The sequence below is a fragment of the Myxine glutinosa genome, chromosome 6 (assembly GCF_964187855.1).
Source record: "Myxine glutinosa chromosome 6, kmMyxGlut1.1, whole genome shotgun sequence".
In the NCBI taxonomy this organism is placed as follows: Eukaryota; Metazoa; Chordata; class Myxini; order Myxiniformes; family Myxinidae; genus Myxine; species Myxine glutinosa.
In genome coordinates this window covers 90,071,610-90,099,137 of record NC_136266.1, presented here as the reverse complement: position 1 = coordinate 90,099,137, position 27,528 = coordinate 90,071,610, and the positions used below count along the sequence as shown (strand labels likewise).

The following is a 27,528-nucleotide window of genomic DNA, read 5'->3' as shown; positions in this document are numbered from 1 at the left end:
TTGCCCTCCATGACATTTGACAAACCTCGCTACCTGCTCTGCTTTGCAAGCGATCGCTGTATGTGCCATCCATGGCCACCTTCGTTATTGGGTTTCTAACAGCCCCCACTCGCACAGTTTACTGTTGATGTTATCAATGGTAAAGAGCACGGCCAAAGAACCACAGGTTGGCAGCCATTGCACAGGCCTCATGGGCCAAATGGTCTCTTTCTGCATTGAGTTATTTCTCAGGAAAGTCGTTATTATTCCCAGTTCATGTCTCAGAGGAGGAGTGGGGGGAGAAGGGCAGAGGATGGAGGGGAGTGGGTGGGGGGAACCTAAAGTCACACGGGTCAAAACGCAAAAAACTAGAGCAATGCGACTGTGTCGCCAATATGCCTCCGCATAGTCCCACAACGGGTAGATGCCATCGATCACTGTCCTAAAAATAAACTTTGATTAAAAAATAAATAGGTTTGATTTAAATCCCTTCAGCTGTTTTCAAGTATCATATTTTCACCAGCCATGACAGGTTTCACATCGATCGGTGAAGCGGTTTCAGAGAATGGATTTTAAAAAAATATTGGCTTTCAAGCTAATATGGCTGCCAAACCACGTGACATATGACCTTAAAAATGTACACTCTGCATATGTATGGGTAGGGGATCACGTTTGTGAAGTTCCGTGTTGATTGGATAGGTTCGTTTTTCTATCCAAGATGGCTTTCAAATCACCTGACCTAAAACATCATCATTTTCAAACTATATGCAACAGCGCTGTTGGATGATATTTGTAAAATTTCGCATCGATAGGGTAAGCTCTTTCAGAGATATAATTATTTAATATTTTCCTTTAATTCAACATGGCTGCCACACCATGTGACCAATGATGTTTTTGTGATCATGTTTTAATCGCCATGCCAGGTCAATGACACACATAAAGTTTCGAGTCAATCGATTTGGGGGTTTGGGAGAAGATGTTTTTTTAAGGTTTTAGATTAAATCCAATATGGCTGCCAAACCATGTGACCGATGATGTCATAAATTTAATATTTAAATATAAACGGGTCATCGATCATGTGCTGCAGTTTCAGATTTTTAGGATAAGGAATTCGATGAAAACATTTTTGGCTGGTATACCACTTCACCAATTATGTCATCATTATCATGTTTTGTTCCCCATTGGGAGTACTTGAGAATGTGCCAAGTTTCAAATTTTTACATTCAGCGGTTTCCGAGAAATATTTTTTAATTATTTGCGTTTAATCCAAGATGGCTGCCATACCACGTGACCGATAAAGTCACAATTATCATAAAAACATTCTGCATCGATGTCACTCCTACCCTGAAAGTTTCGTCTCAATTGGACGTGGTTGCTGAGAAAAACGAGGTTTGGCACGACGGACGGACGGACGGACAACCCGAAAACATAATGCCTCCAGCCACCTTTGGGGACAGAAGCATAAAAATTTACTTAAAATTTTGCATTGGGTCATTCCTGGCGCAACCTTTTGCCATCTTTAAACTTTACTTCAGTAGTATTTGTGGGGATTTGTCATGGCGCCATCGATTTCCCTCTAGTTAGGTTTCCTCTACATATAATGTAGAGTAATACCTATTGGAAATTTTCAACAAGTGATTAGCTGGACCTGTAGAATTTTTTACTGCTAATTATGACGTCATATGTCACGTGGTATGGGCGCCATTTTGGAAAACACCTTCAACTTTACCCCTCTATTTCCCGAAAACGGCTCAATGTAAAAAACGGAGTCATGGCTCATTCTAAAGAACTCTGCATTGGGACCAAAAAATGTGTTTATTTAGGATATTAAAAGTGCTAACGTTATGAGGTTAGAATTCGACAAATAGAACCCTTGATGCCACAAATATATTTTTTGTGCATGACCTAAGTGAAAACAAATTCAGAATCCAAAGAATCTCGACTTCGTAGGTCACATGGTTCGGCCACCATATTGTTTTTCACTAAAAACACTAAAACCCTTTTTCTCCGAAACGGCTGAACAGATTAAACCCAAACTTTGCACGCGTGATCGCATATCCATGCCAAACAAAAAGTTTAGTGATCATGATGTCATAGGTCACATGGTTTAGGAGTTATGCATTTTGAAGCACAAATTAAAAAACTTATCTCCTCCCTCATTTCTGAAGATATTGAGTGGAAACCTTGCACATATGTTCCCCATATCGGGAAGCTCAAATGGTATTTTGGAATTTGCATCAAGTCACATGGTTTGGCAGCAATAAATAATTGAACGAAAATCTGAAAGACTTCCTATCTCTTGAACCGCTGCATTGATTGACCTGAAACTTAAATTTAATGTAGCAGTCATCAAGGGAAATAAGTGTTTAAAATTTCAACATGATTGGTTGTACGGTTTGGAAGATAGCAGTTGTTATTGTGTGAAGAAGAAGAAACTCTACATATCATCTTCTCCAGCCATGTGACTTTTTGGTGTCGCTTTAATTATGATGAAAATGGGGTTGTATCAAAGCAAGGTTGTATCAAAGCGGGGTTTGTTTGAAAGCAAGGTTGTATGAGTATGAAAGCGGGGTTGTATGAAAGCGGGGTTGTATGAAAGCGGGGTTGTATGAAAGCGGGGTTGAATGAAAGCGGGGTTGTATGAAAGCGGGGTGGTATGAAAGTGGAGTTGTATGAAAGCGGGGTTGTATGAAAGCGGGGTTGTATGAAATCGGGGTTGTATGAAAGCGGGGTTGTATGAAAGCGGGGTTGTATGAAAGCGGGGTTGTATGAAAGCAGGTTTGTATCAAAGTGTGTCCAATGAAAGCAGGGTTGTATGAAAGTGGGAAGGTGGAGGAAACCAGTCATCACTGCCAGCAGTTATAAAGCGGCAGTTCCAGTTATTATTTTTATGGCCCACCGGTCGGTTTGGTTGCCCGGTCTAAGTCCGGCGAGTCGCTTGGTGACCATGTCCATCCTCCACTGCAAAGATTCCTGGTCAGGTTCCCGCACTCAACATCGCGTTAACGTGCCAATTGGAATCTCTGTGCTGGGTGAGTGATGCACTGAGGCGATGCACGGGACAGATCTTGTAGTCTGGCTGAGCAACCAGTGTCCACAGGTCACCGATATCTTAGCGGTTCATGACTGCACCAATCTCCACTTCAAACAGACTCTCCCCTTTTCTGTCAGATTAAACCGTTGTGAGCAAGCAGGATGAGCCAAGACCAAGTCGATTGCAACAAGTATATTTGTGTGGTGTGTAAAATAACAATTTATTAGAGCATGTATATGGATATATATTGTTACAGACGCGGTTTTGGATGTTAGTTTACCGAGCGGTTTGGTATGACCGCGTCTGCACAGTTTACCCGATTATACTCGAACGTTGGCCGAGTCGCGCTACGCTAGATCAATGAAGGAAAGGACACAACGGCTGGGTTAGATGACACGACACCAGGGGTACAGTTCTCAAGACCTCCGGAGGAGGTTATAATATTTGTATGCGGAACGTTTAGATTACAAGGACAAGAGATACAGCATAGGAAGGTAGGCACATAGACACACTTATCTTATTCCCGACAGACCACAGATAAACGGGACAAGACTGACTCACACAGGGATTGATGGCAAGGAAGGGCAGGTAGTCGATGGACAGCACAAGGTGCACCTTGGCTCAGGGACAGGATAGCGCGGTCCAAAAGATGCAGGGAGGTATCGTCGCGCTGGAGGTGGCGTCTGGTTCTCTTCAGGCTGGGGGCGCATCTCTGACGTCACCTCCGGTAAGTGGCTGCCTATATCCAGCGGGGAGTGACACGCCCTCGGCCCGTTAGCTCCGCCCCAGATGGAATCGGCCCGCCGCTTCTTATTGGGTGCGGGGGGTTACCGGGCTCCGCCCTTGACGAGGAGCTGACAGGGAGCCCCTATTTGGTAACCCCGTCAAGCACATGGGCAATGGCGGCTAACCAAGCCGGAGTGAGGACGCACACTCCCCGCGCGCTGTTGTTGTTGTTGTTGTTGTAGTTTCATGAGGAAGATGGGAGGAGGTATGGGGAGGTCCTAAACTTACTACTGGTGCCAAACAATCACATTCTGGTGCAACGAAGAGTCAGAATTAATGGAAACGAGTCCTTAACTGACATAGACTAAGAATAACTAGCAAGATGTCCTATAGTTGTCTACGTGAGATGCGGTGAACCTGGGCACGACATTTAATGGGGGAAAAAAGGGAAGGTCGGTTCTACAGAGTGTTGTTTACAGACAATGGGACTAGGGAATGGGGGATTGGGGATAGTTGGGGAGTATTGGGGAAATAGGGGAATATTTACAAGCGGATATGGATGGAGGCCAAATCCCATATCCGCAACATTGCACCCTTCTCTACCCTCGGGGCGTTCCGACCCGATAAATTTTTACCTACTTTAGTGTGGCACTCAGATGTAGTTCCCTCTACTATTAACTCTACCCTGAGTGCGACAGTTTTACAGATGTTCACAAATGAGTAAATATGTCCCCCTGCGACGTTGCACCCTTCTCCTCACAGAAACACACCCACAGGATAACCGAATCGCGGAAAGAATTCTCAAACTAAACATACAGCCGGTAGGGAGCATCATTTATACAAGACTACACTGATATTTACACTACGATCCAGGACCTGTTTTTGGAGGAACACATGCAGATGTTATGCATAGAGAGAGCACGCATGCCAGCATCGATACACCAACCCACGAGTGCCCTGTGGCCCTACGGCCTTTAATAATGTGCAGAGCACCCCTTCCAAGCACCAAAAGCACCACCCCATAATGTACAGTCAGCACCATCCGGTGCACCAATAAAGTGTTCAACAATCACCGGTGGTGTCGCAGCCGGCCGATGTTCTGCCGCTGGTCTTGCCTTGGAGCCCACTTGGTGTTCTGGCTTCCTTCAAAAATAAAGAAAGGCGCCAACCGCGTCCATTTCTAAATTGTGGCCATCAGGGGGCCAACTATTAGTGGTTCACCTGTATGGCATAGGTGCCACGTTGACCCATAGGTCCATCAACGGGTGGTGCTTGCCCGCAAAAGACTGCGGTCCATGGTGGGCGGCCACAAACATTGCGGTCCATATGGTGTATCGATCCCGGCAGCAAGCAGCGAAAGTGCAGGCCCACAACTGCGGAGCCAGCACCTCTCTCTCCTCTCTCTCTGCCCCAAAGCCAGATCCTCGGAGGTGGGAGACAAAAGAAAAGACAAGTGAGTAAGGTGGTAAGGGCGCAAAAGTGCACGCAATGCAAGGTAATGCACACTGGGGGCACATGGGAACCAGGTGAGACAGGTACGTTCCTACCGTACGCCCCCCCCCCCACCAGGTAACCTACATTGCCCCCCCCTTACCCCTTACTGTATCCACACAACACAACACTACCCATAAACATCTACTTTACAAATCAACAAACGTCCCTACTGTCTTCCCCGTTCCTCCCATAAACCAAATTCGTCTTCTCTCCCTCCTAACCAATCAAATTTGCCATTTCCAACTCTCATCACAATTTGCCATCTCCAACTCAACATCAAAATTTGCCATCACCAATTCATCATCAGTCCCTCCTAAGGAGGGAGAGATGGAATCACCCCAATGTCTCATCCACGTCGTGCTGCGTCTCACAAATCCAAACAGCAATTCTTACTTCCTGCAACACAAAACAAAGAAAACACAGGTGTGGAGTCATCATCATCACCACAGGTAAGTGGCTGCGTATGGTGCGACAGGTTCATCAATCCTAACTATTTCCTAAATGACTTTAACAACTTTACATTACCCGGGGTTTTTTCCTCCTGCCAAACCATTGGCCCTCTTACACTATGGGTTCTAAAAACCAATTCCCATTGACCAAACTGTGGTGCTTTTCAATTTGGGGCCTCACTCCCCCGATTCATCTCTCGGTGCCCTCGCACAATTTCTGGGCTGCGACGTGTAGCTCTCCTAGCCGGTCTACCCACCTGCACACCTCCACCACTGTAGTTGCCTCCGAGCTTACCTGCTCCTTACCCTAACCTATCTACCTGGGGAAGGCCCTCTGGCGCTCTCCCCACTCGGTGCCCTCTCTGGCACTGGGCTACCCGGGTCCGTCCTCCGGATCCTCGGGCCCCATCCACAACTACCGCCTCCCAGAGCCCACCTGCGGCCTCACCTGGCCGACATCCTCACAGTGGTGGAGTGCCCAACCAACTACACACACTAACAGGCTACACGCCCAGCCATTTCCACAACACTAATGCACCCATCCACAATACCATTCTGCAACCGCACCACAAATGCCAATATCCAACCACAATTTACCTATACCCTCTACCTAACACTTACACTACCCGCCCCGGGTACTCGTGAAAGGGGTCCACTCTTCCCCCATTCACACCTTCGCACCATGCACACCACTCCGTACCACTTACTCCAACTCTCTCCACACACCTGTACTTGCACACCTGTGCTCTCACTCTTGGTGCCGCCTGCACCCTTCTCTCCCCAAGCGCATTCGCGCTGATCCACAACACTCACTGCTCCACACTGCTCCACACACCTGTCCAGTTCTCACACAGCATCATCTCATCTAACTACTCCCCTCTGAAACTTGCGCTTCCCAGTCGTCCCTTTAAACTATTGCGCTCCCACGTCATTATCATCCATACTAATCTACCTGCGTCCCCACTACAGGTATCAGTCACTAACTAAACTTAACGTTACCTAATGTCATCTTCGCTAGATCCCTACAATATAACCTAACCCACCCGGGCTAGTTTTCACTGCCATACACCCCATAAGCTATTGCGCATTTGCCCCCCCTTTTTGTGAGGGATGACAGAGTTGCCATCCCACCACATCGGGCATCTCCCACTACCAATTTTGCACATCAAATTTCAACAATTCAAAAATTTGCCAATCACTACCCATCATCTGCCAATCATTACTGCCAATCCTTTGCCAATCATCAAATTTTGTTTTTCTCTAATTTCGGGGCCAAAACACTAACCTCATCACACAGTCTACTTACTAATGCCTCTCGGTGCGCCAATTCCTGTCCAAAGCCCGGCTTCGTAAAGCCGAGCAATGAATGCGGGTTGTTTGGTGCCAGCGGCTGGATGCGTCCGGCACTCGGTGCAGGGAAGGAGGTTTACCCGGGCCGAGATCCCACGCACCTTCTCGGCACGGAGCCATCCCATGGCTCGATCTCGACCTGCCGGAATGCCTCAACAAAAAGTGGTCGCCATGACGACCCTTCCTATCCAGCCGCCCGCTCCGCCTAGTGGAGCACGGACGCGGCCGTTCAAAGCGAGGCCCAGCACGCACCGAGGGCCCGATTCGGCTAAAGGTCGCTCTAACCGCTAACCCGTTTAACGTCGATGCTTCACCTGCATGCTTACACCCCGCAGCCCGTTCCTTGCTCACACATCCAGCCGTTCCCATGCTCCTCGTACCTTTCCTTACACACCCAGGTACCCTCATTCCACTCACAGCCTTGGTCACACACCTGACCACCGAACACTTTGGCACACATTCGTTGGTCGCACACCTCACCAACACACCTCTTCGCGCCCCCTCCTCGGTCACCTCCTCTGTGACAATCACAGGTGTGCTCTCATTCGCACACCCAACCACGTGCCTCACCACCAACTCCAACGTGCATTCCCACTCACGCTCTACCATTCCAGGTGTGCATCCTTCCATCCCAGGTGTACATCCTCGCTCACCTGTCACAACCAACTCACACTCCTTGTCACTCTCACTACTCTCACCTCCATTCTTGACAGCGCACTCACCCTTACTCTTGACAGCGCACTCTTTCCTCATGCACCCGTCCGTTACACACCTCTCTCGCGCACACTCTTGCGCACACTCTCCCGTCACACCCTCCGTAACACTCACCACAGGTGTGCATTCTTCCTTGCCTTTGACAGCGCACTCTTTCCCCATGCACCTGTCCGTCACACACCTTTCTCGCGCACACTCTCCCGTCACACCCTCTGTAACACTCACCACACCGCGCTTCCATGTGCTCCCTCGCACACGCGCTACGACCGACTCACTCTCGCCAGCACCCTCACTCCTTGGCACGCACTTTTTCCTCACACACCCCAGAGTCGGACTTTCTCGCACACCTCCTTTTTCGCACACCAGACCTGTCGCACACTTCACCAACGGCCTCTCACGAACACCCGGGTCCATCTCGACCCCCAAGCTTCTTAAATCCCCTGGCGCATCATACGCACGACCATATTGGTCACCACTTACACCGGGTCCTCTTCCTCTTCGCTTCTCCTCCATCACCTGCGAATCCCTCATCCGGTTAATGAGCACATCATCACGATCCAAACACAGACTTTGGACCAATTCTTTTACCTCCTCTTTTATCTCTTTCTTATCCTCTCTCCGTCGCTTCTTAATTTCGCTCACCCCTTCTTCCGCCTCTTCTAATTTCTGCTTCACCTCTTTTATTTCCCGGTACGTCTCCTCAAGTTCGTCCTCTAAGGCTACCTTGACCGTTTCCATGTGCGTCCTCACCTGCCGGTCCTTCGTCCCCATTACCTCTGTCACCTCGTCCAACCTCGTTGTCAATCCCTCACGTACCATCTGACATTCCCTCTTCGTCGCTATCAAGTCATCTTTTAGTTCTTTCTGTGTCGCTTTTAACCCTCCTAATACCGCAGTGTTCCTTTGAACCTGCTCCGTCAGTCCTTTTTGTCCCTCCGTCAGCTGTTCCACCTCCTGCGTCAGGTCCTCTATGCCCCCTTGTAACTTTACAGGCCCCTTTCTCACCTCCTTCTCCATGTGCTCCTTACAGTGCCTCACCTCCTCGCGCACTCCTCCGACCTCCTCACTCACACCTCTTCTGATCTCCTCTCCCATCACTTGCATCTCCTGCCCAGATGCCACCCTCATCTGCTCCATTTCCTCCCTGTGAGCATCCAGTTTGGTTTCTACCCCCATTCTGACCCCCTCTATCTGCTGCCCCATTTGTTTAACTTCCCTTTCCGCTTGGTCCCTCATGTCACTCAATTTGCCTTCCATACTGTTTTCTAACCCCTCTAACCCCTTTTGCATCCCTTCCATTTGATTCTCCTGGGCAGCCATTCTATTTTCTACCCCCATTAACCCATTTTTCACCTCTTTTATCCCGTTGTCTAACCCCTCAAAATTATTGTCTAACTTCCCAAATTTCTTGTCTAACTCCTCAAAATTATTGTCTAACTTCCCAAATTTCTTGTCTAACCCCTCACCGGTACCCCTCACTTCGTCCCTCATTGCCCCCATTTGGCCCTCCAATCGCTCACCCTGAGCATCCATCCACTTCCCCATTACCCCCATTTGGTTTCCCATTACCCCCATTTGGTCCCTCATTGCCCCCATACTGTTTTTCATTTCTTCATTATTCTTGTCCATAAGGGCCTTCATTTGCATAAGAAAAAGGTTCAAATCTACCAGCGGCGCTACTACGGTCGCGGGCGTGGGCGCCGTGGCCATGTGCGAGGCGCCATTTCGCGCGCCCGTAACCTCGTGCGCGACGACGCTATTTTGCGAATCTACTACCCTCACTGCTTCGCTCTCCTCTTGTCCCTCAATTTGGTCCTGGATCGACCCTGCCTCACTCTCTTCTACCGGAACCCAGCCGTCTTGGTCTGCCATAGCGCGACTTTCAAAATTCGGGTTTTTTTTTTTTTTTGTAAAACACAATTAAATTTCGTTGTTATAATTTCGAGCGCGTGAAACGCGCTCCGGATCGAATCCCACTTCCCGACACCAAATGTTACCCTAATGGTACAATTGGTGTTCCAAAATTTGGGCCTAACAAATTTAGTCCCAGGTCCGAATCCAACTCCTCGACACCAAATGTTACAGATGCGGTTTTGGATGTTAGTTTACCGAGCGGTTTGGTATGACCGCGTCTGCACAGTTTACCCGATTATACTCGAACGTTGGCCGAGTCGCGCTACGCTAGATCAATGAAGGAAAGGACACAACGGCTGGGTTAGATGACACGACACCAGGGGTACAGTTCTCAAGACCTCCGGAGGAGGTTATAATATTTGTATGCGGAACGTTTAGATTACAAGGACAAGAGATACAGCATAGGAAGGTAGGCACTTAGACACACTTATCTTATTCCCGACAGACCACAGATAAACGGGACAAGACTGACTCACACAGGGATTGATGGCAAGGAAGGGCAGGTAGTCGATGGACAGCACAAGGTGCACCTTGGCTCAGGGACAGGATAGCGCGGTCCAAAAGATGCAGGGAGGTATCGTCGCGCTGGAGGTGGCGTCTGGTTCTCTTCAGGCTGGGGGCGCATCTCTGACGTCACCTCCGGTAAGTGGCTGCCTATATCCAGCGGGGAGTGACACGCCCTCGGCCCGTTAGCTCCGCCCCAGATGGAATCGGCCCGCCGCTTCTTATTGGGTGCGGGGGGTTACCGGGCTCCGCCCTTGATGAGGAGCTGACAGGGAGCCCCTATTTGGTAACCCCGTCGAGCACATGGGCAATGGCGGCTAACCAAGCCGGAGTGAGGACGCACACTCCCCGCGCGCTGTTGTTGTAGTTGTTGTTGTTGTTGTAGTTTCATGAGGAAGATGGGAGGAGGTATGGGGAGGTCCTAAACTTACTACTGGTGCCATACAATCACATTCTGGTGCAACGAAGAGTCAGAATTAATGGAAACGAGTCCTTAACTGACATAGACTAAGAATAACTAGCAAGATGTCCTATAGTTGTCTACGTGAGATGCGGTGAACCTGGGCACGACATTTAATGGGGGAAAAAAGGGAAGGTCGGTTCTACAGAGTGTTGTTTACAGACAATGGGACTAGGGAATGGGGGATTGGGGATAGTTGGGGAGTATTGGGGAAATAGGGGAATATTTACAAGCGGATATGGATGGAGGCCAAATCCCATATCCGCAACAATATATATACAGTCACGTGAAAAAATAAGTACACCCCATGTAAAGTTTTGACTTTTTCAACATATTTCAACATCCAGCTATTTGATCTTCATTTCAACAATATTGAAAGATAAAGGTGATATAATATAACAAATATCATGAAACATTTACATTTTGTAGTCCATTGTATAATTTAAATAAACATAAATGCAAATTTCGCATGTGGAAAAACTAAATACACCCTTGGCTCTAACAGGTGGTATTGCCCCCTTTGGCAGAAACAACCTCAAGTAGGCGTTTCTTATAACTGTCTAGCAGTCTCTGACATGGACTGGGAGAAATTTTTGCCCATTCCTCCATGCAGTATTCTTTCAGCTGTGCGATGTTTGAGGGGTTTCTTGCATGCACAGCTCGTTTCAAATCCCCCCACAACATCTCGATGGGATTTAGATCCGGGCTTTGACTTGGCCATTCCAGAACCCTCCATTTCTCTCTTTTCAGCCATTCCTTGGTGGATTTACTGGTATGTTTAGGGTCATTGTCATGTTGCAAGGTCCACCTTCGGTTGAGCTTCAACTTTCTGACAGAGGGCCTCACGGTATCCTCAAGCACCCTCTGGTACAATGAAGAATTCATAATGGATTATATAATGGTGAGCTGCCCAGGCCCTGATGCAGCAAAGCTGCCCCAAACCATAATATTTCCACCACCATGCTTTATAGTTGGTATCAGGTTCTTGTGGTCAAATGCTGTCTTTGGTTTTTGCCAAACATGTCTTCTGGTACTGTGGCCAAATAGCTCTACCTTTGACTCATCTGTCCAGAGCACATTGTTCCAGAAGTGCTGGTCTTTGCCTAGGCGTTCATTGGCAAACTTTAGTCTTCCCCTGACGTTCTTTCTGGACAGCAAAGGTTTCCTCCTGGCACACCTCCCATGTAGAACAAATTTGTGCAGCCTCTTTCTAATGGTAGACTTGTGCACTTTGACATCAACAGTGGCAAAAGCTACCTGTAGGTCCCATGATGACATTCTGGGGTTCTTAGAGACTTCTTTCAGCATCTTGCGGTCTGCTCTCGGGCTGAACTTGCTGGGGCGGCCTGGCCTGAACAAGTTGGCAGTTGTTTGGAATCTTCTCCACTTGTCGATGATCTTCCGGACAGTCGAATGATTGATTTCAAATTGTTTGGAAATCTTTTTAAATCCCTTCCCAGACTCATAGGCATCTACAATCTTCTTTCTGAAGGCCTCAGAGAGCTATTTTGATCTCGGCATGGTGACGCCGCACACTTCAACAACAAAGAGCAAACCAAACGAAATGTCTGAGGGTTAAATAAGACATGTTCCTCCAAGATGCTCTCTAATGATGTTCTAATCATTTGCACCTGAGCTGGTGCACCTGATTCTAATTTTAGGTATTTGAAATAGTGACAAATGTAAGGGTGTACTTACTTTTTCCCCATGCGAAATTTGCATTTATGTTTATTTAAATTATATGATGGACTACAAAATGTAAATGTTTCATGATATTTGTTATATTATATCACCTTTATCTATCAATATTGTTGAAATGAAGATCAAATAGCTGGATGTTGAAATATGTTGAAAAAGTCAAAACTTTACATGGGGGTACTTACTTTTTCACGTGACTGCATATATACATATATGTATAGATGGAATAGCGATCGCAATGATAACTAGAACGGCACTCAGTGGAGTACATATCTCCGCCAGGCTGAAAAGATTACGTTTTGTATCCACTGATATGTCAGTTCTGGATTCGTACCTGAACCAAAATCTAATCGGCTTGTTCTTGTCACCTAACCAACCCGTCCATTTAGTTTGGTCATAACTCGTTCATAACCTTTTAAAATATCATGTTATATATCGCTTTTCACCTGATCTCTCAATGGTGAAGAATCACTTAAAAATTCAATAATCCTCTTATCCAGATCTTCACCAAAATCGAATCGATTCGGTCTTGTCACACACACAACCTGTCCACCAAGTTTCGTCCAAATCCGTCCATAACTTTTTGAGATATCTTGTTCACCGACAGACAGACATGTGGGTGAAAACTTAACTTCCATCCACCTTCGGTGGCGGAGGTAATAAAACTAGTAACTCCAAATAGTTAATCCCTTATCCAAATACACGCCCCATGGAACAGATCATCAACGGTACAAGTCCTTAAATAGCTAAACCTCAAGGCCTCAGACACAGGCAACCAAAGACAGAGGGGGCATTACAAGGACAGCAGTGTTCGCTATGCTCAACCCCATTATTGGAATGATGATGGCAATGTCCAGCCCGTGGATCGCAACGGATTAGAGTGACAGGCTCGTGGGGCAGGCGTGGCATCGGTAAGTGAGGCGTGGTTGATTGAGAAAGGGTGGGACATGGGACATCGCCCGGCAGATGCACCCACTGACTGTCGACCCAAGTCGATCTCCTCCGCATCTCCCCCCGTATCTCTTTGGCATCTCCTTACTTGTACATGACCCTCGAGACCTGGTCACTCAAAGCACTCTGAGGTAATTAATGAGATGGATGGCACACAGCTGTTTCCGGCCAAAAGTGCTCTACTGGCTCACAGAAGAACATAAGAGAGGAATTCCAAAGGGTAAAACATCAATAAATAGGTCAAAAGGGATGCTGTGTTTTAGAAACAGACAATAGGAGAGGTGGACCTCGTCAGTCGAGACATAATAGTGACGCATAATCTTACATCACAATTAATTACTTTAACGCTATGCTTGATTTAAGGAAATAATTACGTTATATTAAGCATCTTTATCCCACTAGGTGTCATTTCCCCAACAAGAGCAATCTCAAAGGGCACAAAAACTTTGACATTTGACCTGTTGAACCCAAAAATTTAATCAGTTCACATTGATATTACAGTCTATCTTTGTGCCAAGTTTAGTTGAAATCTCTTCAGTTGTTTACAAGCTATGGTGGTAAAACATTCAATTAAAGGTCACGTACCCTTTGACCCATGATATTTCTGAACCCACAATCTAACCAGTTCATATTTATATTACAGTCTGTCTTTCTACCAAGTTTGATTAGATCCGTTTTGTGGTTTTCAAGTTATCGTGGTAACAAAAAAACGATAACAGATGCACGCACGCAGAGCCAACTCGAAAAACTTTTTATGGAAAGTTTTTTTTCGATTGAAGCAACCTTTTGGTGACAATTATATAATTTGACATTCCATACTACAGTATGTCGTGGTTAGAACCCTGGCATGTAAAAATGACCCCCTTGGGCTCGTGAAGGAGATTGTGAACATACGAGTTAAGAACATTCGGAGGGCCGGCCTGTGGTTATTTTATCTTCACTGTGGGTATTTTCCATCTGTGAGTATTTTCCTGCTGAATTATACGATATTAATGTGGTATGGTACCAATAAAATGCCTGTTGTTGTTGTTGTTGTTTGTACGTTGTGATCGTTAAAAGATAGTGTTGTATCGTCATTTGTTACAAAGGTATTTTTAGGATTAAAATCCCTTGTCGTACCTGTGCTGAAAGCCAGTGGATCTGTTCATATTTTATGGGATTACAGGTTAAAAGTTAACCGAGTTATCAAGACTGACAAATACACCACACCTCACACTTTCGCCTTGTGTTGAGGATCTCGATGCAAGAGTGTTTGGCGGAAGGGTATTTCAAATGGAAGGAGCACAATTTATCTGTAGGTACTTTTTGATGAGAAATCAAAGAAGTATTAATAATCAACATATCTGAGGGTTTGTTCAGATAATAATTAATAGATTGTCCTTTCGTGTTTCTGCAGCACTCAATTTTCTAAAGACCATGGAGAATTCCCCATAAAACATTCCCCATGTACGAGTTTATCTGGATGATGTTTGCATTTTTTTTTTCTTTTGTATACAAGATCGAGGCTCGTGAAAGAGCGAACATTAATCACACAGAAAAACAAACCGACACATAAAACATATAATACGGGGAATGGTAGACAAGATGGGGAGAGAGGGGGAAGGACACAAACACAACATTTGAGAGCAGGGACATCGAGAGATCTGTGGGAGGGAGAGGGCTTTGGGGGTGGGGAGGCATGGGAAGGGGGGGAGGGGGTGGGAGAGGTATAAAGCATATGGACACTGCAAGGGCTTCCAGGAAAGAAGTTGGAATTTCAAAAAAAGTGAATCTGGGGTGAATTAGCAGGGGTAGAAAAGATCAAGGTTTTGGATGGGGGAAGATAAGAGATGGTGGTGAACAGCTGTTTTAAAGACCTGGAGGGAGGAGTGGGATTGAAGGGAGTGTGGGAGTTTGTTCCAGAGGCAGGAGAAAAGTGGAATGAAAGAGTGAAGGTGAGCAGAGAGCCAAGATTTCGGCAGTATAACCATAACAGGGTTGCTGGCAGATCTTGTGCGACCTGAAGGAATATTTGGGGGACAGAGCACAGAGAGAGCTGGGGGAGCTAGGCTGGAGAGAAGTCGGTAGAAGACGGAAAGACCACCTACCTGCTTGCGGTGAGTTAAGTGAAAGGCCCTCGGAGTTAGCTTCATCGCGGGAGATTCCAATGATTCTGAAAGCTTTGGTTTCAACAGCGTGAAGCCGAGCTAGGTGTGAGGCAGGAGCACCAGCCCATAGGGGAGAACAGTATTCCATTGAACTGCAGATGAAAGCTTTGTATGTGGTGAGGAGCTCAGGTGTGCCAAGGAAGGACTTCGCATGACGGAGGATGCCCAGTCGGCGACTGGCTTTGGAGGCCAGCTTGGAAATGTGGTTTTCCCAGGAAAAATCCTGGCAGATAGTGAGACCCAAAAGCTTGAGCGACAGAACTTCTTGGAGAGGATTGTTGAGAAAGTAGATGGGAGCGTTGTCCAGTCAGTCTTTTCGGAGAGACATCGTAAGAGTGTGAGATTTGTCAGGATTGAAAGACATGTTCCACTTGTTTGACCAGTCTGTGATTTTATGCAGGTCTGCAGAGAGTGAGGAGGCTGCAGACTGCCGATCTGAGGGAAGAGGAATGGAGCAGCAGAGAGTGGAGTCATCAGCAAAGAGATAGAGAGGATTTTCCAGAGGGTGAGAGAGATCTTTGATAAAGACCAGAAAAAGCACAGGGCCCAGAACACTGCCTTGGGGAACTCCAGCCTGAACAGGAAGGGGGAGATGAGAGAAATCTATTCATGGCCACACGTTGACTACGACCAGAGGGGAAGTCCGCAAGCCATGCGTGGAGATTTCCATGGATACCATAGGAGGAGAGATTTGGACAATTCAAGGGCAGTGCTTAAACGGCTCACAGAAATGAATCGGTCAATCAACAAAAACAACACCTGGAACACAAAAATGATTTAGAAGACTTGCATGCAAGTGACGAAGAAGCGTCAGGCAATTTGTATTGTCTTGAAAAGCGCTATACAAAATAAATGAATTATTATTATTATTATTATCAGACCAAATATTGTCTCAGAGTTAAACTCCTATGTATCTGGGAATAGTCAACTACTATGAGAAATTCTCTCCACAAGTGCTTTGTTGTGTCCCTGCCTTATTTGTGCCAGCTGAGTTTACCACGCCCTCTTATACACCTCTTCCATGAGTCTTATACCTTGAATAATAAAGCCTGCTACATCGGAAATATGTTCTATGGAAATATGTGGAGGACCAACAAATTGCCTTCCAACAGTCTAAATCCCACTCTTGACACCACTTCCAGCAGTTCGTGATAGGCAGTTATTGTGGGGATAGCCAGTTTACTGAACCAACCAATCAACATGACACAGGTTGTAAACAACCGGTAGCAGCTAAAATATGGTCAACCACTTATGGAATTCCCCTGCACCAACATGTAACAGTCAGTTCCAATGGTTATGAATGCAGGTAAAAATCCTCCAAAAATCCCAAAGTGTTACTGCATATGGCATATAATCCAGACTCTCAGTTTCTGTTCCTGCATTTAATCTGACCACAACTTCCATACGAACTCCCCACCCACCCCTTCCTACTGAAGTGAGGACTCTGCCCCATTTCCTGTTCATACAATTGCACATATTCGTTGCTTTACTTGTGCGAGACAGTTTCACTAATGGTATTTCTGAAAGGTAGACATCGACAAAATTAAATGCGACAACGTTTTTGAATTTGCCATAATGAGGTTTCAAACTTCCAGAAGTCTGTGCGTTTTGATGTATTTGGCTTTATTGGGTGAGTCATTTTTTTCTCATTTGTAGAATGCTTTTTGTTCAAGTTGGAAATCTTTGTAAATTAAAAAAAAACCTGTGTTTGATTAAGCACATCTGGAGTTCTGTTTGCATAAAGGGGTCAGTAATCATGGTATTAATTTTGATATTTATTCACTTGACCAACAGTAATCTTGTCAAACATGAGATTAATTTGAACTTTCACCCGTTAGTATTGTTATTTCAATATAATGTGTTGGCAGGGTCGCTCAGAGATATATACGCCAGGGGTCCCGCCTGCCAGCACTAGCCATTTCTGGACACTAAAGATGCCATGGTGTCTTTCGCAGAGAGTAGGGGACTTATCACCAACACACTGAACAAATTACAAATTCCTACCTGTCAGTTTCAGTGGAACGCAAGGCTGGCCCAGCAGTTCCTGAAAGGCTTGGGGCAAGAATTTCCCCCAGCCAGCCCCACATTAAATTGGGAAAAATTGGGGCCGTTAAAGAAGTTGTAGATTGTCATCTCAGTAACATTTTATCAATAAGAGTTAAATGTAATTTACTCTGACCCATCACTCTCCTCCACCCACAGTGCTCACTGAAGCTGATGAAAGAATACGTTTTCCTCAAAAGTCCCTCTACAAAGCAGTGGGCCAATCGGTTCTCTTGAATATGTCCCACGATTTTGAAAGGATTGATGAAATACGTTGGCATTGGAAGAAGAATAGCACGACATTAGAATCAAAGCGATTAAAGACTAACGGAACGCATAACATTGTTGTGAAGCAATTAAAAAATGGATCTTTGATGCTTGAAAAGGTGAACAAAAATTACAGTGGGATATACGAAATAGCCATCGAAGGAAAAATCAAGAACATGGAAGTCACAAATCTAGCGACTATCACATTAATAGTGCAAGGTAAGACTTTTACGACATCGCTTGTACATCTGGGTTATGCAATACCAATGTGACCTTTTTATTTGCTTTTTATTTGGATGGTGATCGATAATATTGACCTGCTTTTGTAAATATATCCCGGCATGCATGTAATGCATTGACAAAGAGTAATCACACTGCATAATGTATCGGCAAAGAGCATGTAATGCATGTCCCACAGCAGTTCATCCCATTCTCAAGCAGCTAAAGTAAGACAAAATGTAAGACTAAAGCCCAAAAATCAAAGCATTCACGAAGGAGTCTTCAATGACTCCTGTAGCATTCCTCGCCATCATGATTAGTTATTCCCTAGACCTTTTATCTCCCCCTTTATGATCTCCGCACTGAAGGTGGGCGGAGGTTATGTTTTCACCCCTCTCTGTTTGTTGGTTTGGCTGTGAGCACGATATCTCAAAAAAGTTATGCACCGATTCAGACAAAACGTTTTGGACAGGTTGGGTGTGTGACGCGGAAGAATTGATTACATTTTGCTGAAGATCCAGATCGGATACGAGAATTTTAAAAGTGATTCTTCACCATTGAGAGACAGGGCCTTCTCGTATTACCCTGTTATTAAGCCTCCCCCCTATATACAGTTCATTCATAAAGTATTCAGACCCCTTCACTTTTTCACATTTTGTTATGTTGCTATGTTATGTTGATATTTTGTGATGCTGAAATCGTTTAAATTCATTTTTTCCCTCATCAATCTTCACTCAATACCCCATAATGCCAAAGAGAAAACAAGATGTTAGAAAGTTTTGCAGATTTATTAACATGAAAAAACTGAAATATCACATTGACATAAGTATTCATACCCTTTGCTATGACACTTGAAATTTAGCTCTGGTGCCTCCCATTTCTCATGATCATCTTTGAGATGTTTCTACACCTTGATTGGAGTCCACCTGTGGTAAATTCAATTGATTGGACATGATTTGGAAAGGCACACATTTGTCTAAATAAGGTCTCACATCTGACAATGCATATCAGAGCAAAAACCAACCCATGAGGTCGAAGGAACTGCTTGCAGAGCTCAGAGACAGGATTGTGCCGAGGCACAGATCTGGGGAAGCCAACAAAATAAATTTCGGCTGCATTGAAGGTTCCCAAGAGCACAGTGGCCTCCATAATTCTTAAATGGAAGAAGTTTGGAACAACCAGGACTCTTCCTACAGCTGGCCACCCGGCCAAACTGAGCAATCGGGGGAGAAGGGCCTTGGTAAGAGAGGTGACCAAGAACCCGATGGTCACTCTGGCTGAGCTCCAGAGATCCTGTGTGGAGATGGGAGAAACTTCCAGAAGGACAACCATCACTGCAACACTCCACCGATCTGGGCTTCATGGCAGAGTGGCCAGACGGAAGCCTCTCCTCAGTGAAAGACACATGAAAGCCCGCTCGGAGTTTGCAAAAAAGCACCTAAAGGACTCTCAGACGGTGAAAAACAAGATTCTGTGGTCTCATGAAACCAAGATTGAACACAGACAGAGATAGGGGGTAGAAGGCCAGAGAGTAGTCGGTAGAAGATAGAAAGACCACCAACCTGCCTGCAGTGAGAGAGTGAAAGGTCCTCATAATCAGTTTCATTGCGGAAGATTCCAACGATTTTGAAAGCTTTGGTTTCTACAGCGTGAAGCCAAGGTAGGTGTGAGGTAGGTGCACCAGCCTAGAGGGGAGAGCAGTATTCCATTGAGCTGCAGATGAAAGCTTTGTATGTGGTGGGCAGCTCAGTAGTGCCAAGGAAGGAATTCGCACAACGGAGGATCCCCAGTCGGCGACTGGCTTTGGAGATCAGCTTGGAAATGTGGTTTTCCCATGAAAGATCATGCCAGATAGTGAGACCCAACATCTTGAGTGGTACAACTTCATCGAGAGGATTGTTTCGAAAGTATATGGGAAGGTTTTCCAGATGGTCTTTTCAGAGAGACAAGGTGAAAGTGTGAGATCTGTTGGGATTGAAAGACATGTTCCACGTGTTTGATCAGCTTGTAATTTTATCCAAGTCTGCCGAGAATGAAGAGGCTGCTGCCTGCCGATCTGAGAGAAGAGAGATGGAGTGGCAGAAGGTGGAATCATCAGCAAAAGGATAAACAGGATTTTCCATTTGTAGAAATCAAAACAGTCAAAGAGATCATTGATGAAGATTAGAAAAAGCACAGGGCCACAACACTGCCTTGAGGAACTCCAGCCTGGTCAGGAAGAAGAGATGAGAGAATTCCATTTCAAGCCACACGTTGACTACAACAGGAGAGGCGAGCCATGAGTGGAGATTTCCATGGATACCATAGGAGGAGAGTTTGGTGAGGAGAGAGTGGTGCAGGACTGAATCGAAGGCATGATATATGTCAAGGGAGATGGCTCTGATCTCCTTTGTGGCATTGAGGACATCCATCCTTTGTTAAAGCAGCAGGTCCAGGGTAGAGTTGGTGAAATGTTGGTGAAGCCGATGTAAACTTTGTGTCGTCGGCCAAGAACCTTGGTGTGGTTTTCGACTGTAACATGACATTTTCCAAGCAAGTACTTCAAACTTGCAAATCAGCATACTTTCAGCTGCCAAAGATCGCATCCATTCGCCACTTTCCTACTCCTCAAGCTGCTCTAACTCTGGTCTGTGCCCTTGTCCTCTCAAGGCTGGACTATTGTAATTCTTTGTATGCTGGCTGCCCTCAGTTTCTCTTCGATAAGTTACAAAAGGTTCAAAACTCTGCCGCTCGTCTTGTCTGTAAGGCGAAGAAGTCTGACCATTTAACTCCGCTTCTTGAATCCTTACACTGGCTGCCTGTCTCTGCTCGTGTGCAATACAAAATTTGCGCACGATGTTATAAATCATTGTGTGGAGCGGGACCTCACTATCTCTCCGATTTGCTCACTCTCTATGTATCTCGGCGACGGCTTCGTTCAAGCGACGAATCTATGACCTTAGAGCCGCCGCGCACCAGCACCAAGTCGTTTGGCGAGAAATCCTTTTCCTTTGCTGCACCTCTGCTCTGGAATGACTTGCCTTCCTCTGTTCGACATGTCGACTCTCTTCCTGCCTTTAAAACCTCCCTCAAAACCTATCTGTTTCACAAGTCTTTCAAAGTCTAAGTCCTGCTTTCCCTTTGGTTTGAGGTGGGACAGAGATCGAGAGTATGTCTGTGTACATGTGCGGGGGAGGGAGGGGAGGAGGAGGGGGAGTACACATGTGTGGGTTTTGAATGGGGAGGGAGAGGAATAGGGCAAGAGTGAAGGTGTGTCTGTGTGTGTGTATGTTTGTGTGTGTGTGTGCGGTGTGTGTGTGCGTTCGCATGATAATGTAAAGCGCCATGAGGGTAGTTTACTCTGCTTGATGGGGCTATATAAGACTCCTTTATTATTATTATTATTATTATTAGAGTGACCTGGTCTGAACCCAAGTTGATGATCAAAGATCAAGCCATTGGAGAAGAGGAAGGATTTAATGTCAGAAGCGATGATTGATTCCATTACCTTGCTGATTATTGGTAGCAGGCTGATTGGTCTATCGTTGCAAGGATCTGTTTTTGCACTTTTTTTTGTAAAGCGGTAATGTTGGCTGATTTCCAAGCAGATGGCAGATGACCTGGAGCAAAAGAGAGGGTGAAGAGAACAGAGATAGCGTGTGAAAGAGCGGCAGAGCAGGATTTTAGGACCCGTGGGCTGATGCCATCTGGTCCAGTTGCCGAATCGGAGTAGAGGTTTGACAGAAACTTCTCCACCTTGTTGGGAGAGAAGGACACAGAGCCCAGGAGTAGCTGGGTTCGACTGGGTATGGTGGGTACATGGAGTACTAAGTTTTGGACGCAAGATTTTGAAGCAAGCACAGAGTTGAGGCATTCAGCCTTTTTCACGGGCTGTGTGTTCACACAACTACTCATGTACATCAACATACAGTAATACTAGATCATGCCGGTGAAGAATTTGGATTCATCTGGTTATCAATGTTGATGGCATGCTTAAGGTCTGATGCTGTTTCTTTGTGTTCCATTGGTAGAGGACCAATAAATGGTTTTGATGGTTTGATAAATGGACGGGCCCTGCCGTGGCTTGGTTTGAGACCTGATGAAATGAATGAGGCAAAGTATGCGATTTTTCTCTGTGATAAAATTGGGGGAATGCATATCCATTGTTTTTTTTGTTTTTTTATATACTGAATCGAGGCTCGTGAAAGAACTAACATTTATTTCACAAACAAATCAACCAGACAAACAAAATATACAAAAAGAGGGAGCGGCAGACAAGATGGGGAGAGAAGGGGAAGCACACAACCACAACATTTGAGAGCAGAGAGAAGTGTGGGAGGGAGAGGGCTTGGGGGCAGAAGGCGTGGGAAGGGGGGGGGGGAGGGGGAGGGGAGGGGGAGGGGGAGGGGAGGGGGAGGGGGAGGGGGATGGGGAATGGGTAGGGCAGAAAGGGAGGGGCATGGGGGAAAGGGAGGGGAGGGGAAGGGGAGGGGGGAAGGGGAGAGGGTAGGGTGGAGGGGGAAGGGTAGGGGGAGGGGGAGGGGGGAAAGGGAGGGGGAGGAGGGAAGGGGGAGGGGAGGGTTGGCTGATTTGTTCTTCAAATATATCTTGGAATAGATTATATACTTACATGGATTTGTGTGTGTGTGTTTTTGTGTGTATACTTTCCATTCCAAGATCCAATTGAATCAACATCATTAGACATCTCACCATCTGAAGTCGCTGAAGGACAGACTGTCAAGTTCACATGCATTGTCAATAATGGCAGTGACATTAAAACCATATTGCAAAGGAATGGCCAGAAATTCAATATGACACAGGAAGTGAACGATTCTCGAAAATTCATCTTCTCCAAGAAAACAGATAAAAGTGATGATGGAGTTTATAGCTGCATTGCAAGAAACGAGATCAGCAAGAAAATCGACAAGAAGAAGCTCAATGTTTACTGTACGTATTTTAACATATTATTTGCAAATCCCGTTTTTTATGCCTCCGCCCGTCGCCAGAGACATGTTTTCAGCTTTTTTGTCTGGCTATCCATCCGTCCGTCATTGATAGGTTTTGTTACCCTGATAACTTAAGAACGGCTGCAGGGATCGAAGTCAAACTTGGTACAAGTATGTATAAATTATGTAAAGATAAACGGATTGGTTTATGGGATCAAAAGGTCAAAGGCCAGAGGACCCATAAAGTAAAAATTTTGTTACTGCACTAACTTTTGAACCAGTGATGGGATTTTGACTAAACTTGGTACAAGTATATATTATGTGATGGGATTTTGACCAAACTTGGTACAAGTATACAGTGCATTCAGAAAGTATTCAGACCCCTTCACTTTTTTCACATTTTGTTATGTTGCAGCCTTATGCTGAAATCGTTTAAATTCTTTTTTTCCCTCATCAAGCGACACTCAATAACCCATAATGACGAAGAGAAAACAGGATTTTAGAAAGTTTTGCAAATTTATTGAAAAGAAAAACTGAAATATCACATTGACATAAGTATTCAGACCCTTTGCTATGACACTTGAAATTTAGCTCAGGTGCCTCCCATTTCTCGTGATCATCTTTGAGATGTTTCTACACCTTGATTGGAGTCCACCTGTGGTAAATTCAATTGATTTGACATGATTTTGAAAGGCACACACCTGTCTGTATAAGGTCTCACAGCTGACAATGCATATCAGAGCAAAAAGCAAGCCATGAGGTCGAAGGAACTGCCTGCCGAGCTCAGAGACAGGATTGTGTCGAGGCACAGATCTGGGGAAGCCTACAAAAAATATTCTGCTGCATTGAAGGTTCCGAAGAGCACAGTGGCCTCCACAATTCTTAAATGGAAGAAGTTTGGAACAACCAGGACTCTTCCTAGAGCTGGTCGCCCGGCCAAACTGAGCAATCGGGGGAGAAGGGCCTTGGTAAGAGAGGTGACCAAGAACCCGACGGTCACTCTGGCGGAGCGCCAGAGATCCTGTGTGGAGATGGGAGAAACTTCCAGACGGACAACCATCACTGCAACACTCCACCGATCTGGGCTTTATGGCAGATTGGCCAGACGGAAGCCTCTCCTCAGTGAAAGACACATGAAAGCCCGCTTGGAGTTTGCAAAAAAGCACCTAAAGGACTCTCAGACTGTGAGAAACAAGATTCTGTGGTCTGATGAAAGAAAGATTGAACTGTTTGGCTTCAATTCTAAGCGTCATGTCTGGAGGACACCAGACTCTGCTCATCACCTGCCCAATACCATCCCAACGGTGAAGCAATCACGGTGAATGTGATGGGATCAGTGATGGGATTTTGACTAAACTTGGTACATGCATATATTATATGATGGGATTTTGACTAAACTTGGTACAAGTATATATTGTTACAGACACGACTTTGATGTTAAAGTGGGCCGAGCGGAATGGCCGTCGTGTCCGCACAAATTACCCGACTATACTCGCCGTTGACGAAGTCGCGCTACGCTGGCTCAATAAGAAAAAGAAGACACCCGGCTGGATTACAATCACACAATACGACACCAACGTTTCGATTCTCAAGTATATTCGTACGGAAAAAGGTTAGATTACAGGGGCTAGAGGTATATTACAGGAAGACAGGCACTTAGACACACTCTTATATTAACCCCGGACAGACGACAGACACACGGGACAAAATGCTGACTCACACGGGGGTTGATGAAAAGGAAAGGCAGGTCGCGATGGCTCAAGGTGCACTCTTGGCTCAAGGCAGAATCGACTCGGTCCGGTCCAGAGATGCGGGGAGGTATCGTCGCGCTGGGGGTGGCGGTGGCTTCTCTCTCCAGTCTCCAAGCTGAGGCGCATCTCACGTCACGTCCGGCAAGCGGCTGCGTATATCCGGCGGGGAGTGACACGCCCTCGGCTCGTTAGCTCCGCCTCGTGGAATCGGCACGTTGCTTCTCATTGGGTGCGTGCGGGGGGGGTTACTGGCTCCGCCCCTGACGAGGAGCTGACAGCCAGCCCCTTCGGGGTAACCCCGTGGAGCGCATGGTCTGGAGCTAATCGAGCCGGTGTGAGGACGCATCCTCCCCCGCTCCGCCGCCATCTCCTCTGTTGTTGTTGTAATTGTTGTTGTAGTTGTTGTTATTGTTGTTGTTTGGGGAAGAAGATGGGAGGAGGTATGGGAAAGGTCCTAAACTCACTACTGATGCCATATAATCACATTCTGGTGCAACGAAGAGTCATAATTAATGGAAACGAGGCCTTAACTGACATAGAATAAGAATAACTAGGAAGATGTCCGAAAGTTGTCTACGTGTGGTGCGGTGGACCTGGGCACGACATTTAATGGGGGAATAAGGGGAAGGTCGGCTCTACTGATTGTTATTTACATGCAATGGGACTAGGGAATGGGGGACTGGGGAAAGTTGGGGAGTATTGGAGAAAATAGGGGAATATTTACAAGCGGATATGGAGGCCAAATTCCATATTCGCAACATTGCACCCTTCTCTACCCTCGGGGCGTCCCGACCCGATAAATTTTTACCTACTTTAGTGTGGCACGCAATGTAGTTCCCTCTACTATTAACTCTACCCTGAGTGCGACAGTTTTACAGATATTCACAAATGAGTAAATATGTCCCCCTGCGACGTTGCACCCTTCTCCTCACAGAAACACACCCACAGGATAACCGAATCCGGAAAGAATTCTCAAACTAAACATACAGCCGGTAGGGAGCATTATTTACAAGACTATTCTGCTATTTACACTACGATCCAGGACCTGTTTTTGGAGGAACACATGCAGATGTTATGCATAGAGAGAGCGCGCTTGCCAGCATCGATACACCAACCCACGAGTGCTCTGTGGCCGACGGCCTTTAATAACGTGCAGAGCACCCTTCCCGAGCATCAACAGCACCACCCCACCACCAATCGGTGCAGTCACCATTGTTCATTGGAAGAAAAATAAATTCGACAACCCCTAACCCTGCAGGTGTCTCTTGCTCTTCTTGTGGTGCACTTGGTGTTAATTAACAGTGGTTCACCTTTATGGCATAGGTGCCACGTTGACCCATAGGTCCTTCCACGGGTGGTGCTTGGCCGCAAAAGAGCTGCGGTCCATTGTGGGTGGCCACAAACATTGCGGTCCATATGGTGTATCGATCCAGGCAGCCAACAGCGAAAGTGCAGGCCCACAACTGCGTAGCCAGCACCTCTCTCTCCTCTCTCTCTACCCCAAAGCCAGATCCTCGGAGGTGGGAGACAAAAGAAGAAACAAGTGAGTAAGGTGGTAAGGGCGCAAAAGTGCACGCAATGTAAGGTGATGCACACTGGGGGCACATGGGAACCAGGTGAGACAGGTACGTTCCTATCGTACGCCCCCCCCCCACCAGGTAACCTACATGGCCCCTCCCTTACCCCTTACTGTATCCACACAACACAACACTACTCATAAACATCTACTTTACAAATCAACAAACATCCCTACTGTCTTCCCCGTTCCTCCCATAACCCAAATTCGTCTTCTCTCCCTCCTAACCAATCAAATTTGCCATTTTCAACTCTCATCAAAATTTGCCATTACCAATTCATCATCAGTCCCTCCTAGGGAGGGAGAGATGGAATCACCCCAATGTCTCATCCACGTCGTGATGCGTCTCACAAATCCTCACAGCAATCTCATTTCCTGCACAAAACAAAGAAAACACAGGTGTGGAGTCATCATCATCACCACAGGTAAGTGGCTGCGTATGGTGCGACAGGTTCTTCAATCCTAACTATTTCCTAAATGACTTTAACAACTTTACACCACCCGGGGTCTTCCTCCGGCCAAACCATTGGCCCTCTTACACTATGGGTTCTAAAAACCAATTCCCATTGGCCAAACTGTGGTGCTCTTCAATTTGGGGTCTCACTCCCCCGATTCATCTCCCGGTGCCCTCGTACAATTTCTGGGCTGTGGCGTGTACCTCTCCCAGTGGGTCTACCCACCTGCACACCTCCACCACTGCAGTTGCCTCCGAGCTTACCTGCTCCTTACCCTACCCTAACTACCTGGGGAAGGCCCTCTGGCTCTCTCCCCACTCCGTGCCCTCTCTGGCACTGGGCTGCCCGATCCACACCCGGGATCCTCAGGCACCCACTCACAACTACCGGCTCCCAGAGCCCACCTGCGGCCTCACCTGGCCGACATCCTCACAGTGGTGGAGTGCCCAACCAACTACACACACTAACAGGCTACACGCCCAGCCATTTCCACAACACTAATGCACCCATCCACAACACCATTCTGCAACCGCACCACAAATGCCAATATCCAACCACAATTTACCTATACCCTCTACCTAACACTTACACTACCCGCCCCGGGTACTCGTGAAAGGGGTCCACTCTTCCCCCATCCACACCTTTGCACCATGCACACCATTCCGTACCACTCACTCCAACTCTCTCCACACACCTGTACCTGCACACCTGTGCTCACACCTGGTGCCACCTGCACCCTTCTCTCCCCAAGCGCATTCGCGCTGATCCACACACTCACTACTCATACACTGCTCCACACACCTGTCCAGTTGCACACCTGTGCAATCACACCTGTCCAGTTGCACACCTGTGCAATTACACCTGTCCAGTTG

At 46.5% G+C, this 27,528-nt stretch overlaps 1 protein-coding gene across 5 annotated transcripts in view; it reads left to right on the top strand.

Moving 5' to 3' along the window:
• The first annotated feature begins 16,878 nt into the window (after nucleotides 1-16,878).
• The window catches only part of LOC137430100 (V-set and immunoglobulin domain-containing protein 10-like 2), a 199,108-nt gene continuing 188,458 nt past the window's right edge, over nucleotides 16,879-27,528 (top strand). For 4 of the 5 annotated variants that reach the window (XM_078780093.1, XM_078780092.1, XM_078780091.1 and 1 more), the window contains exons 1-3: nucleotides 16,881-17,050; nucleotides 17,623-17,949; nucleotides 22,606-22,875. In XM_078780093.1, the coding sequence (XP_078636219.1) occupies nucleotides 16,996-17,050; nucleotides 17,623-17,949; nucleotides 22,606-22,875 (652 nt within the window). In that variant the 5' untranslated portion in view covers nucleotides 16,881-16,995. Of the gene's footprint in view, nucleotides 17,051-17,622; nucleotides 17,950-22,605; nucleotides 22,876-27,528 lie in introns of all 5 variants that reach the window. The other variant, XM_068120655.2, reaches the window with a different exon arrangement.